A 14,814-nucleotide genomic window follows, 5' to 3' on the forward strand; every position below is an offset into this window, starting at 1 on the left:
ATTATTTGAAGTGAAACAATTCTCAAAATGGATTATACTTTCGAAAACTGCTGTACTTCTAACCTATTAAGTTTGTATTGCCATCAATTTTGAGAGGTGCTGCACAAATATAATAATAATTAAAGAGTATTTCTATAGTGCCTTATGCCAGGCCTCAAGGCACGTAACACAAAATAAAAACAACATTTTAAAAAGCAAGACTAGAAATAAAAATAAATGTTGGCTCTTTCCCCACTCTCACAAAATCCAACACCATATGGTGACTAAAATCTGTTGGACTCAATGCGGTACGCCTGACAATGCAAAAAACGATTTAGATATTTAGTCTGTGTGACGTCCTCGCTTTGACAGAATCAGACAGGTTTTGAAGGGTATGGGGTTAACGCACAAAAGCCGCATCGGACTTTCCTCCGCATCTTATGAGCAAACACTTAAATTCAATAACACCTTGCGTCTGAAGTACAGCAATTAATTAAATCCATGTATAACTGTGAGCCTAATATATGAGACATGATTGACGAGACACGAGTCTCTGTAACCAAGTAATACGTTACAAGAAATGTCACTGGCGTCTTTGGGGCATGTTTAAATTTCCTTCTCTCCGCACATGGCCAGAAGACGCAGTCGTCTCTCTCTAAAGATAACAACTTTAGGTCGGTGCCCGAGCTATCAAAAGATCCGTTCGTGGATATTTTGTTTCGCGGGTGACAGGATTGTTTTCATGTCAAACGCTGTGTTTGAGAATCTTGATGGGAATTAAAATAGAAAACAAAATATTTTGTGTTTTCGTGGAATGCGTGCAACCTTCACGAGATGAACGCTGGAGAGGGATTGTCATGCTTCTGTATTGATCTGATGTCTGGTCTTGTCGGGTGCTTGTGCATTGTTCATGTTCTGTACTGTCATTGACAGATAATTGGATTGCAGTTAAAGGGAGTGCGTGCTCAATTGCTCCAATCAGAACCTGGCTCAAGAACTGAGAGTACAATATCAGAGAGCTGCTTTAGCACTTGATATTTGATCTGCTTTGCAAAACTTAACAAGATGCCAGTCATAAGCTGTGTTCCCATTGGACTTACTAAGGTTGCGCAGAAGTTTTCCGAAACCTCTTTCGACCTGTTAGTTTTACATCACGGTTGTATAGTTAACAGGGAGGTCAGTATATCACGTGCCCCCATTGGATTTAATTTTGTCATTTTTCAGAACCATCGCTGTACTCTAACAAAACAAAATTGAATGGGAACTTGGGTGTTTTGGCTGGTACATGTACATGTAACCTTAGTCTGGCGAGCAAAATAGTTTTGTGTTGTTATCTAGTTTTTGTCTAATAAGCAGCTCGTAGTGCTTTCAAGAAGAGATTGGGTGTTTAGTTAGCTAGTTTTTATCCTTAAACAGCTCTTAGAAACTGTAGAGCTTCCTAAGCAGGCAATGGTGATCTAAATAAGATATTGAAATGCTTTGACAGTGTTTACTAAAGTGGGGACCTTGTATAATAATGATTACATTTATATAGCGCTTTATACTAAAAATAAGTTTCTAAGCGCTTCACCCCAAAAAATATAAATGATAAATAAGCAAATGGGAAAATTAAAGCTAAAGATATACAATAACAATACAAAAGGTACACGAAATATACAATATAACAGGCTATTTCGAAGAAACCAATATCATTAGACTATGAGAACAAAATATTGTATGCATCAGGTGAGCTAGTCTTTCTTGAAATAGGCTGAGAAAACGGTAGTCAGCAAGTCTGTATATTGGCTTCTGTAGTGGCTCTTCTAAAGAAATTAGCATCTTAGACAGATAGTAAGTTATTATTATTATTATTATTATTTTTTTTTTTTTTTACCAATTTGCCTTCTGTTTAATTTAAACTTTTAAATTTATGTAAAATTGTTGTACTTCAGCCTTTGTGCTGCGAGGACAGTTTTTTAATCAACCGTTTTATCTATCTATCAATCTATCTAAATTACCCTCAAATGTAATTCATTATTTTATTTTTTTAACTCATTTCTCAACAAGACTTGACTTTTACTGGAGGAACAACATTTATATGTGCATATAAATCTTGTAAATATAAGCATTCAAGATTGTTGGGAACCGTTTTCTAGAAAATTTAAAATGTTGCCAGGGGGTCTTTAGATACAATAAATCCAAGAAATAATTTGAAGAAGATATTTTTCATTTTCTGAGTCACTCTACAGACGGGAGCAATCATTGTGCGGAGGCCTTTGACAGGTTAGTTTCATTAAATATTTATTGGAACTAATAAAAAAAATAAAAATGAGAGAATCACAATCGCGAGCATTCCTTTCTGAACCCCTTTCAATGGGTAAATAGGTTCACTTAAAATACAGGAAGTCATGAGACCTTTGTATAATTTTATGTCATTCATTCGATCTTTGATGGGGGATTCATTAAAAAATATTCCATGACGGCTAAATTCTGAAATGCAGACATTTTGTATCAAGTCAAAAATGCAGACAACAAAAGTACACCTGGTACAAAATAAAGAAAAATACTCCATACTCCTTTTAGTGTACGAAAAAGTTCTGTATGAGGGTCTTTAGATACCAAAAAATCCAATAAATAATTTCAAGGAAATATTTTCAAATTCTGAGTCACTCTACAAACGTGAGCAATCATTGTGCGGAAGCCTTTGACAGGTTAGTTTCATTAAATAATTATTGGAACTAATAAAAAAAAAAAATAATGAGAGAATCACAATCGCCAGCATTCTTTTCTGAACCCCTTTCAATGGGTAATCAGGTTCACTTAAAATACAGGAAGTCAGAGACCTTTGTAGAATTTTATTGCATTCATACGATCTTTGATGGGGGATTCATTAAAAATATTCCATGACGGCCAAAGACTGAAATGCAGACATTTTGTATCAAGTCAAAAATGCAAACAAAAGAACAAAATAAAGACTAAACACTCCATAGTTCCTTTAGGCTTTTTTAGTGTACAAAAAAGTTCTGTCTGAGTGATGAAATGTGCACTTGAATTTTCCTTTTTAAAGGGTAATGTTTTCAGTACTCAAGAGGAATATTTATTAAGAGGGATCTGTAGTCTAACTTCCTTTAGAAGCATAAAATAAATCCCATATAAAGTGGTTGCCGGATGCAGAAATTTTTCCTATTATTTGTTTTAAAAACTCACATAGGCCCTACATGTTTATTTGAAATCTGATGTTTGGAAATAGTGAAATACTGAAAACAGTTTTTTATTATTTTCTTTTGACTCTGATATTGATTAAAGGCAGTGGACACTTGGTAATTGTCAAAGAATAGCCTTCACAGTTGGTGTATCTCAACATATGCATAAAATAACAAACCTGTGAACATTTGAGCCCAATTGGTCATCGAAGTTGCGAGATAATAATGAAAGAAAGAAAAAAACTCTGATCACACAAAGTTGTGTGCTTTCAGATGCTTGATTTCGAGACCTCAAATTCTAAACTTGAGGTCTCGAAATCAAATTCGTGGAAAATTACTTCTTTCTCGAAAACTATGTCACTTCAGAGAAAGCCGTTTCTCACAATGTGTTTTACTATCAACCTCTCCCCATTACTCATTGCCAAGTAAAGTTTTATGCTAATAATTATTTTGAGTAATTACTAATAGTGTCCACTGCCTTTAAGCTAACAGTCTCACAGACTTTTCATTTAAAGTGTTATGATTGGTTACACAAAGTGCAGATACTGCATGCATTTCTAAAATCTAGGGTGTGTTTAGAAAACATTGTTATTACATCACTATTCATCAAAAAGTATACTGGAGAATTAAATGTAAACACCAATTAATTACCGTATAGTTTAATATAAATTATCATTATCACTTTCAAGCTTTCTCAAAGTGTAGAACAACTACATAGATTCATTACACTTGGTCGGAATGTCTTCAGATAATGATATGTAAATATACTTATCAATGCAATGAATACTAATGAGCAGTAATTATCTTTTTAAAGGAAACAATTAAGAACACAAACAGAAGTTAAACTTGTATACACATGGTCCATCACCACAGACACATTGACAATTACCATCAAGGGCCTGTGTCATTGCCTCCATGCCCCTAGTCATTGCTCCAACCCCTGGTCATCGCTTATGCCCCTGGTCTTTGCTTTATATGCCCCTGGTCATCGCTTATGCCCCTGGTCATTGCCTCCATTCCCCTCTGGCTAAAGCCTCAATGTCCCTGGCTGATGCATCCATGCTCATGGTCGTTGCCTCCCTGCCCCCGATCATTGCGTTGCTTGGTGCCACTTGAAATGGTCCAGGAGAAATTTACATTTCTGTCATAGAGGATTCCTTTTCTGCCCTGCCTTAACAAAGATGAACTACATGTATGGCTTACACGTATAGCCTCTTTTGTCAAAACTGTATTCAGAAAAGGAGTGATTAACTTATACTTTGTTTTATGTCATTGATTATTGTATTGCATAAAGTACAAAATAATTAACAGCGTTGAGCATTTCCGATGAGTAACAAATCTTAACATCAGTTCTTAAAATGAAAGAAGAAAGTACCACTAGCTATCCGGTGATGAAAAATTGTCTTGAAAATCAAATACAACACAATTATTATTTATTTGTAAAAAATATTTCATAAAAGACGAGCAAAGCACAACAATTTGTTTATTATATTTATGACTCGATAGAGTTGTACCTAATTACCTTTGAAAACACAAATTAGTTTACCTGTGACTCTAGTGTTTCTGGAACACAATATTCGTTAGCATGAAACAAATGTTAATTAGCGGTGACAAGTTGTCTCAAAAGGTAAAACAAGGGCTCTATAATTCAGATGGAAATGCTTACGAGGGGGGGGGGGGTGGGGCTTCTGTGGTGTTTCTGTGAATAGTGAATACATTGATTTACATAGACTGGTCCGCCGCAGTGCGGCGTGCCGTCCTGATGCATTGATTTACATTGATTTCCAATGCAGATGGTCTAACCATCAGTTCTTCTTACTCTGTGTATGTACCATTGTACTGCTCGTAGTCTCGTACTGTGACACACACACAGCTGAATGGTTTCTTTATTATTTCTCTGTCATGGAAAAAATGTGAAAAGAAGGAACAAAATTAAGAGAGAAAATGTTTATAAATCTGGATAGCTATTTTTTTTTTTTTGAGGGTCTGAAATTGTACATGGTTGCGGCCCAGTATGTACCATCAGGACTTCATTCAACTCTTTCATGAGCGGACGGGTCGCTAGTGACCGGAATAAATCCCTTCTGAAAGATGGACTGTAAAACACAAAATAAAGATCCCATGTTTGCACAGTTTTCAGAATGGGAATGAGGAGTCTTGAAGGTTCTATTGTGACCTCCTTTTGAAAAAAAAAACAAAAACCTCAAGACAGCCAGACTTGTCCCGTTTACTGGCCGGACACTAATAACTACTGACCTCAGGTCTGCGGTCCAGTGTAAAACTTAAACCCTGATCATGGTATTCTCCTTGTGAAGATTATAAGACTTGGAGATTAGAGGAATAGAAATGATGTTGCTCTCCTTGCTATATCTTAGAAATTATATTGAATCTATCTTTGCATCTCATACTAGGGCTGGAAACATTTGACGACAATGAGTTTTAACCTTGCTTGTCTCAATTATTAAACGTAATTTCAGAGCGAATTTGTTTCTGTCTGTAAGATGTGTTGCCAGAGTGATAGAAATGAAGCCAAAATGCATTATTGTAATATCCATGTGTATTCGTCGGCTCAACCTTCACCTACTTCTGTTGGAGGCTCCTTGCTGATGACTGTGGCACTCCTACACCAGCTCTTGTCTCTGGCGCCGTTTTGTCCAAAGACAAGCTGGAAACATCAGACAACACTGAGTTTTTAACCTTGCCTGTCTTGTTTATTAAATATAATTTCAAAGTGAAATTGTTCTGTCTATAAGATGTGTTGCCACAGTGATATAAAGAAATAAAGCCCAAACATGAATTGTTTTGGAGTATTGCAAAAATACAATGACATTTTTTTTCTTCTTCTTTTTTTTCTCATCAAGTAGACACTGTATTCTGCTGAAACTTTCACATGTGACTTTTATTGTATCTTACTTTGCTTATAAATCAGCAATTTGTTGGCAAAAACTCATCTATGACCTTACTTTACTTTAAGTTTTAATTATTTGCAAAACAAACTCACAGCTGTCGCTGTCATTTTGTTCCGAGCCCTGAGGATAAGGATTCCAGGGGCAAAATAAATGATGCACATTTTCTCAATAAGTCTAAATATCAGAAAGAAGCTTTATTTTCAACTGTAGTTTTGCCTGAGGCAGTTGCGCACAGTAAAGTTCCTTGGGGAAATCTGAAGCATTTGCCTTTTTCAAAGGGTGTTTGGCGCTGTTCGCTTTTGTTTTTACTGAGTCTGAAACGCACTCCGGCACATCCAAATAAAACATGAAAGTTGGCACTCTGAAATCTTTGCTGCCTCTCTTAATAATACAACAGGATTCTCCCTAAGGATTTTTGAAGTGACTGGGGGAAGATGCATTCAGGACCCAAATTTTTGAAGTTTGGACTAATCACGCTGAATGGGAAAACTGAACTTGAAAGTTTGATCGGTGTTTTGCCATTAATTTGTCCTTATTGGACTGTTAAATTCTGCATGGGAATGGGAAAACGCATGTTGGGGGGGGGGGGGTAATTATATGATAAAAGTGTAAAGTTACTCTGTGTTTTTTAAGGAGCCAAATTATTGCTTTTACTATGTTACTGGGAAACTACTTTTCTGTGCCTAGCGGAAGGGCGTAGAGCCTTACACCCAAAATACAGTGCGCAGTGCATCTTAATCATGGGGCAAAGGAAGACCTCCAGTGACATGGTCCATCTGCCGGCCCCAATCACTGTTCAATTTGCAGTGCACCTAAATCATTATTAGGATCTGCGTTAAGGTGCGTTGTATTCCTCCTTTTTCTCTGCATTCTTTCCCTACCCCTCTATCACCCTTCAATTTACCATCTTTTAGTGACATACATTCTCTATGTGCTTTTCACTTGTTATAGGTTTGTAGCAGACATCTACAAGAGCCCTCTGATGCACCTTGCCACTACCAAGCCGTCTGTAGAGCAGTCCTCGCTGAAGTACAAGAGCTTACGTCATTCCTTCAAGTCATTGCATCAAGTAAAAAGGTGAACGTCTTTATTAGATTTATCGACTGGGGTTCTTTTGAGTCTTAATTGAATGGACCCAATTTCGTAAGCATTCTGCTTTCTGTAACTGCAAAGCTCAGTAAGCAAAGCAAAAAGCTACTTAATGGCCTATTTTGTGCTTACTGTCCGAGTTTCCATTTCACAGCGCTGCTATCAGTTAGCACATTGAAAATCTTATTTTGAAAATAAACCCCCAAAACTTAACAACATCATCAAATAAACTTTCAACCTGCTAAGTTAAAAAAACAAAAACAAAAAACAGTAATCACAAGTTGTACGCCTTCTTCCGGGCACACAGGGTACTTTTTTTAAGGCTGTAAGCAATAAAATACAATTAAGCTTTATTTCTCATTCCTATGCATTAACCTTCTTTCACTTATGAATGGCAGAAACCAATCAAAGTCTCACAATCAGTTGTCTTGAAATGTACTTTTGCAGATCAATTGCTTTTGCCCTTTCTCCATAACTTTTTGAAGTCCTTCTTGGGGGGGGGGGGGGAGGTGGGACACAACAATATCATATAGTACACAAGTAACTGTTACTTGTGTTACAAACATTTAGAACACACACAGTGACATTATCATTGCACTTTAAAACAATGAGGGGTGGGGAGGACATTTTAATGAAACTCCCACCTTGTACATGTGTTTATATACTAACAAGTCAATATTTCTGTCACTGCAGAGTCTACACAGCCTACATGTAAATGACGACCTGACAGAAGAAGATGGGCACCTAGAAGATCTTCAACCCAGGCAATGGGTATGTATCCCCTCACCCCCCCCCCTCCCCCCTAGATATGATGATCCTGTCATTGCTGTTTCCTAGGTTGTGTTGTAATGGCCACCTGATCCATGACTATAACAGCAGTTTTTAGGGTTGTATGCCATACTTTGGTCGATACTTATTGGACACTGAAAGTAGTTACTCCTGTTTTTGTTTTCAATCTCAATCTGCCCATTCTGGGAAAGCTCCTTCGTTTAAAAGTTTAAAGAAAATATATAAAAAAGAAACCATTTTTGAATATTCCGGATGGCACGGGCTATGACAACCAAGATTAAAAAAAAAAACAAGTAAAAAATATTCCCTTTTGACCAAACTTTCAAAACTTGTGAGACCAGAATGGCTCATGGTCTGGGGCGAACCCTGAAGGAAGCTACTTCTAAAAGCATGCTCTTAAAGGCACTGGACACTATTGGGAATTACTCAAAATAATTGTTAACATAAAAATTTACTTGGTAACAAGCAATAGAGAGCTGTTGATAGTTTGAAACATTGTGAGAAACGGCTCCCTCTGAAGTAACGTAGTTTTAAAGAAAGAAGTAATTTTCCACGAATTTGAGACCTCAGAATTAGATTTTGAGGTCCCAAAATCAAGCATCTGTAAGCACACAATTTTATGTGACAAGGATGTTATGTCTTCCACTATTACCTTGCAACTTTGACGAGCAATTGAGTTCATATTTTCACAGGTTTGTTATTTTGTGCATATGTTGAGATAAACCAAGTGAGACGACTGGTCTTTGACAATATATGCTAATAGTGTCTAGTATCTTTAACTTATTTTTGTGATTCCTTTTTGACAATTCCACACAGGCCAGGATTTGGATGCAGGTTCTCCAGCAGCTCAGGCGAGGTGTGAAACTCAAAGAAGCCGAGGCCGGTGAGACTCGCCACCGACATCGAATCCCCATCGAGTACGAGCTTACACCTTATGAAATCCTCATGGACGATATACGACTCCGGAAATTCACGCTCAAGGAAGTCTTGGTAATTCACTTTTACATTCAGGCTGTGAACTTTGAATTCTCGAGAGGCAATCGCCATGTGGATGAATTTTATTTTTGGAGTCTATGGTTTAAGGTTTTTATGGAAATGGGCCCAGTTGGAGGGTTTATAAAAAATGGCAAATCTGGCAAATATGGGTTGGTCATGCTGAAAAGAAATTCTGAAACCATTACATGTGAGATCCTGAAAATTGCTGAAAAAATTAACAGCAATGAGTATGTCAGGAGTTTGTACAAAAATTGGTTTACATGGTTTTTATTTACACCTTTGTTGGTTCTTGAAAACGACGGTACGCTAGCTTGTCATTATGCTTAGTAAAGAAGGAACTTGCTAAGCAATTCTGAAGGTCAAAAGTACCATGTAATGTATATTTTATGTGAGTTGTGATAAAGAGTCCGCTCTACTTTACCCAGCACATCAAAGAACTAAAATTCTTCAAAGGAACAGGTTGCCTTGGATCGGTCAAGTTGGTCTGTGAAAAGCGTTTGTAACCGTTTTTTAATAAAATGCATGGTTAGAAAGATGTTATTAATGTAGAATACAATGATCCACACAAACATGCCTTGAAATTGTTTTACTTTGCAAACTAACACGTTCGGCCATTTATGGGAGTAAAAAATTTGACTCCTATAAATGGCTGAAGGAGCTTGTCGACGAGGTAAAAGAAAAACCACGCAATTTCGAGGCATATTTGTGTGGATCATTGTATTCTACTTTTAAAACCTCTTTCTAACCATATACATTTCATAACAAGTGGTTTCAAACGCTCTTCAAAGACCAGCTCGTCCGATCCAAGGCACCGGCTCCTTTAATATTTGCTGAGATTTTCTGCTTTTCATGATATTGCCTACAAGAGAATCTCCTTGTGGGTTGTATTTTGTGGGCATAGATTTCTCTCAGAAGAAACCTTTCAAGACTGAAGTTCAAAGACTGAGTAGTATAATTTTGTTTATAGATGTGCATTGATTTATTTTATTTTATTTTAAAGAGTGTGCACACCATTGGTTGGATGACAGGAAGTCGATTTTATTAAAGATGCTATGTCAGAGTTTTGATCGATTTGACCCCAAAATTTTAATTTAAAATTCAATAGGTATTTTGATGGGAGTCAAGAAAGTTACAAGCTTTCATTTGAGTCATATGCTCGAAAAAGTCCGCCAAATATTAGTAGCAGTGAAATAAAGTGCTCAAAATTAATTTTTGTCTGGATCTCGACAATATATCACGTGACCAATTCTTATGTGTTTTATATGAAACGTTGTAAATTTTTGTCTTGGTTCATGACCATTAAAAAGAAAAGTAAAACTTTTTTTCCGTTAGAGTTGGTGATACTCTTTGAAATACCATTCACTAAAAAAAAAAAAATTTTTTTAATGTTTGGGGCCAATGATCTGACATAGCATCTTTAAATATTTAATGAATAAATTTGTATATCAATCTTGGAAAGTGGAAGTTGGTCTTTGGCATGAATGAATGTTTTTCTTTCAAATGCTTGGAAAATGAAAAAGAAGAAGATTGAAATAGCATTTTCCAGTTCTGTCCACAGCCATATTCACCAAAGGTGTGCATCTCCTTTCTTTTTTATTTCATTGCTGTCAGTTTGTAATATTGCTTTGATTTAAAAAAAAAGTAGTTGTCCAACTGGTATTCGTTGTGAATTATTTTCAAAGATCGTGGTGTGTCAGAAAAACGTTGCATGCCTTTACAAAAATCTGTTCTCTACCAAATTGTGCACAGAACTGTATGTACACAACTTCCCCTCACACCTCACACATTATTTTATTCCCCTTTCGGCCTTCGTTCAAGAAAAAAACTTTTATTGAAATCTTGGAGACTCCAAATCCCAGAGCTAGATAGCTTAGTTGGTACATCACTGGCACATTAATCTGGGGGTTGGTGGCTCAAATCCTACTCAGGTATTTTTTTCTTTTCTTAAACCCTTATCATATCTTGGCATTTCTTTGTATAATGCCCCAAAATATTACAAACTCACCCTTGTGGTTTATTACTCAAGATCTGGAAATCCACGGTGAAAACGAGATGTTAGATTAATGACATCTCTATTTACTAATTGTATAATATTTGCAAAATGTTTTTCGAAAAGCAGCTTGTATAGAATATGCAAGAGAAACATTAGTCTTTTATTTCATCTGGAGGACATTCTGCTGAATTCTTGTATAGATTACATCAATGTTATTTGTTAATTAACTAATAACATGTTATTCTTGACCACTGTTGATGATATGACTGTGTCAGTATGGCATTAAACTGAACATTTTGGTGGTTATTAAAACTTGATGACAGAGAGGGATAGCTTATTTAAAGACACTGGACACTACTGGTGTGTCTCACCATAATGCATAAAATAACAATGTTAAAATGTTAAAATTTGAGCTCGATTGGTCGTCAAAGTTAGGAGATAATAATGAAAGAAAAAACACCCTTGTCACACCATGGTCACACGAAGTTGTGTGCTTTCAGATGCTTGACTTCGTGAGGTCTCGAAATCAAATTTGTGGAAAATTATTTCTTTCTCAAAAACTACATCACTTCAGAGGGAGCCGTTTCCTCACAATGTTTTATACTATCAACCTCTCCCCATTGCTCGTTACCAAGTAAGGTTTTATGCTTATAATTATTTTGAGTAATTACCAATTGTGTCCACACCCACTGCCTTTTACATAATTAATACACTGGCACAAACTACACGGGTTAACTCACAGAGCTTTTAGGTAGACGCAAACCACTGTGGGCTAAGCTGAGAGGTAGTGCTGTAGTAATCACAATAATACATCACTCATTAGGTGTTAACAATGACATTAACTAAAAACAAATAGGGTATCCTGGAGGTGTTTATGGGAGAACGTCACCGTTGTTTCAATCTCAATTGCTTTCTTTAAGTGCTTTTTTGAGTTCAAAATTAATCTCAGCCCTGTTTTAAAAGACGTTCAATTTGCATCCGGGATAAAATATTATCTTTGTACACCTTTAATATCACATTCTTCTACAGAGATGCAAAAACCAATCTGCGTCATTTAGATTGTTGACAGTGCACTTAGTGGACCATTGAAAGCAGACTGCTTATGCGTATAGTCTCACAATGACAAATCAAATTTGTCAGTACGTCAGAAAGCGTCGGTTGTTACCTTTTACATTCTGCGCCTTTTAGTTAATGTTTCTAATGGGTTTTTAAAGACCTAGTCTGGAGAGGTAATTGATCTTGATGTATCTCTGGTGGTTTGCGTGGGGAGAGATTTGCGAAATTGGACACAGGGTGGCAGTAGACTCTTCTGCACCACACTACATAAACACCATAGCAACCAATGCTGAATGCTAAATTTTTAAAAGATACTCACAAATGTTTAATGTCACTCAGCCTCTTGAAAACCAATCAAAGATATTTACAATCAACTAAACTTTAGAATTCTGTTCAATTTTTAGCAGGTCCGACTTTTAGAATTTTCTTTTTGCCAGAAAAAAAGCGCCCCTCAAAATGTGCTTTTCCCTAAACCGACTTTCTGCCAGTTTTCATGCTACCAAATAGGACCAAATTTAAACCTTAATTTAAAGCCTAAAAAGTTCAACCACAAAACCCCAAGGTTGTGGTAACTTGTCAGAATTTCGAAATCTTTTAGTTGCATGACCTCAAAACAATGTTATAAAAAAAAATTATAATCAGTTTTAAGCATGATTTTTTTGCCTATTTAGTAAACACGCTGCTAATGAGCATGGAGGTTTTGCCCCAAATGTTTGGGACATCTCGGAATGTTTATCATTTTGTTCACAGTGTCATCAACTCAGATTAAAATAAAATAATGTCAACTGGCCGACTACACATCTTGTAGGCTAGGCCTTTTTTAAGCCTTCCATTTTTTTCTGCCATACATGTAGCAGCTCAGTAAATCTAGTTGCTTCTTTTTCGTTTTCATCACTCCTTCCCGTTTTGTTATTTTGCCGTAGGTGAATGGTGACATACCCCCTAGGGTGAAGAAGGAGGCCCATGATGTCATACTGGACTTCATCAGGTCCAGACCACCCCTCAAACCAGTAATGAATCCTTCTTACTTTGCATTACTTTTGCATTGATCGTGCTGCTGTAATAGGCCGTACCAAATTTATGAAAAGGGAAGTCAAAATCGCAGTCTGTCGCCATTTTGCTTTTCTTCAGCTTCAAGAGAATTATAAAACTTTTAAAAAGTTGGTTTTTATCGTGCTTTTGGGTTTTGAAAGGAAGGGTGTTTTATAGTGCTTTTCTAGAAAAAAAAACATTTTTAATGAAAAAATGTATTAAGTTTCTGAAACTAAATGCATTTATGTTTTTATTGTTTTGTCAATAAAGAATAAAATATAAAAAATTGTAGTTAAGTAAACAACAAAAAACATTTACAAATTTCAATATCCAACACTTCAAAGTTAACTTTCCTAAAAAAATTATTATTTTTGAACCTCTAATGTGCATAATTTTTGTATACGCAATTATGTTTATTTCATTCAAAAGTAAACATGAGTTCCACAAAACGCTATGATATGTTTTCGTTGTGTCAGCAATTTAGATCCCAGTTCAGAGTCATTTTAACAGACATTGCACAATTTGTTCCCTTCACGCTAGCTATGATTTTCTTTTGTTTGACATGCATGATGTGCTTAATTATCCCGCCATAAACTAACAGTACTAATGGGTGCAAACGTTGTCTTATTGTGCAGTGTTGTCTTTAATTTTGCTGTGTTTTTGATTTTGTGTGAAAACATGTCTTCTCTTACTGAATATTTTGTTCTTTTTTGAACAATTTCTTGAAACTCTTAGCTTTGAAGTATAGATATTGAAATTATCACATGGACGTTTGCTGCTGCTCGAAGGCAAATGGCAGAGAACTGCTAAGCTTACCACTTGGATTTGCGCTTAGCAAAGATTATTATCACCAGCCAAAATCTTATGTGATATGCTCTATTTCTGATTGGTGTCCTGCGCATATTTGTTTAGCAACTGAAGTTGCTTTGGAAACCTTTAGAAATCCATCCGAGTCTTCTTGGAGATATAAAATAACCAGAATCGGGGGAAGATCCAAGGTACCCCACGACCCCCACACCCGAAGAGGAGGGTGGGGAAGCAAAGACAGAAATGCAGAAAAGGATAATGAGTATAGACGATGTAACCTCTGACGCCACACGAAAACCATAACATGATTCGCGTGCATACCGCCGGGCAAAACCTTTGTGTGTTGGCAGCCAGCTAGAAAGTGTACACAATCTTACTGTGACTGCACAACTCAGTGTCCGGCGAAACATGACGCATGGAGTGTTTTGTCAACAGAGGGCGGTTTTAATGTAAACATAGGTCACATCGTCTATAGGGTCCTTTTTTTTGGCACTGTATACCGTGAAATTCTGCGCTCTATAGAGGACACAATTCTATGGGCCATAGTGCAGAATCCTGCAGTAAGCAGAGCTATGACAATTTGGCATATTGAACTAACTTTTGTATTTGTTCAAAGAGACAAGCAGCTCACTAACATCCTAATCAAGACTAACAATTGTTACTACACAAGCTAACAAGAGAACTAACCAAACACCGTCTTTGTCAAGAGGTTGATCTCAGACTTGAGCGTTGAGATTGATACGAAGATTTGCGTATCAATCTTAATTGCCAGACAAAGTGGTATGTCACACAAATTATAACTTTGGCACATTAACTCATATGTGGAATTATTTGTAAACAACAAGTTTTAACCAATTACAACCCTCTTATATTGTCTGACCACTTAATAAAAAAACATCAGATTGAAACAATTAATCTTAATTGCTTTTATTCAAAACAATTAAATCGGTTGGTGAACTTATGGAAAAAGTTTCTGAGAGTA

At 36.3% G+C, this 14,814-nt stretch overlaps 1 protein-coding gene across 2 annotated transcripts in view; it reads left to right on the forward strand.

Annotated features, from left to right (window-relative positions):
- Positions 1-14,814, forward strand: part of LOC139935374 (protein spire homolog 1-like) — a 48,847-nt gene that overhangs the window by 24,174 nt on the left and 9,859 nt on the right. Inside the window, exons 4-7 of one of the 2 annotated variants that reach the window (XM_071929922.1) lie at positions 7,022-7,147; positions 7,853-7,930; positions 8,765-8,938; positions 12,917-13,003. In XM_071929922.1, coding sequence (XP_071786023.1) covers positions 7,022-7,147; positions 7,853-7,930; positions 8,765-8,938; positions 12,917-13,003 — 465 coding nt within the window. The remainder of the gene's footprint in view (positions 1-7,021; positions 7,148-7,852; positions 7,931-8,764; positions 8,939-12,916; positions 13,004-14,814) is intronic. The other variant, XM_071929923.1, reaches the window with a different exon arrangement.

The sequence above is a fragment of the Asterias amurensis genome, chromosome 3 (genome assembly GCF_032118995.1).
Source record: "Asterias amurensis chromosome 3, ASM3211899v1".
NCBI classification, from domain to species: Eukaryota; Metazoa; Echinodermata; class Asteroidea; order Forcipulatida; family Asteriidae; genus Asterias; species Asterias amurensis.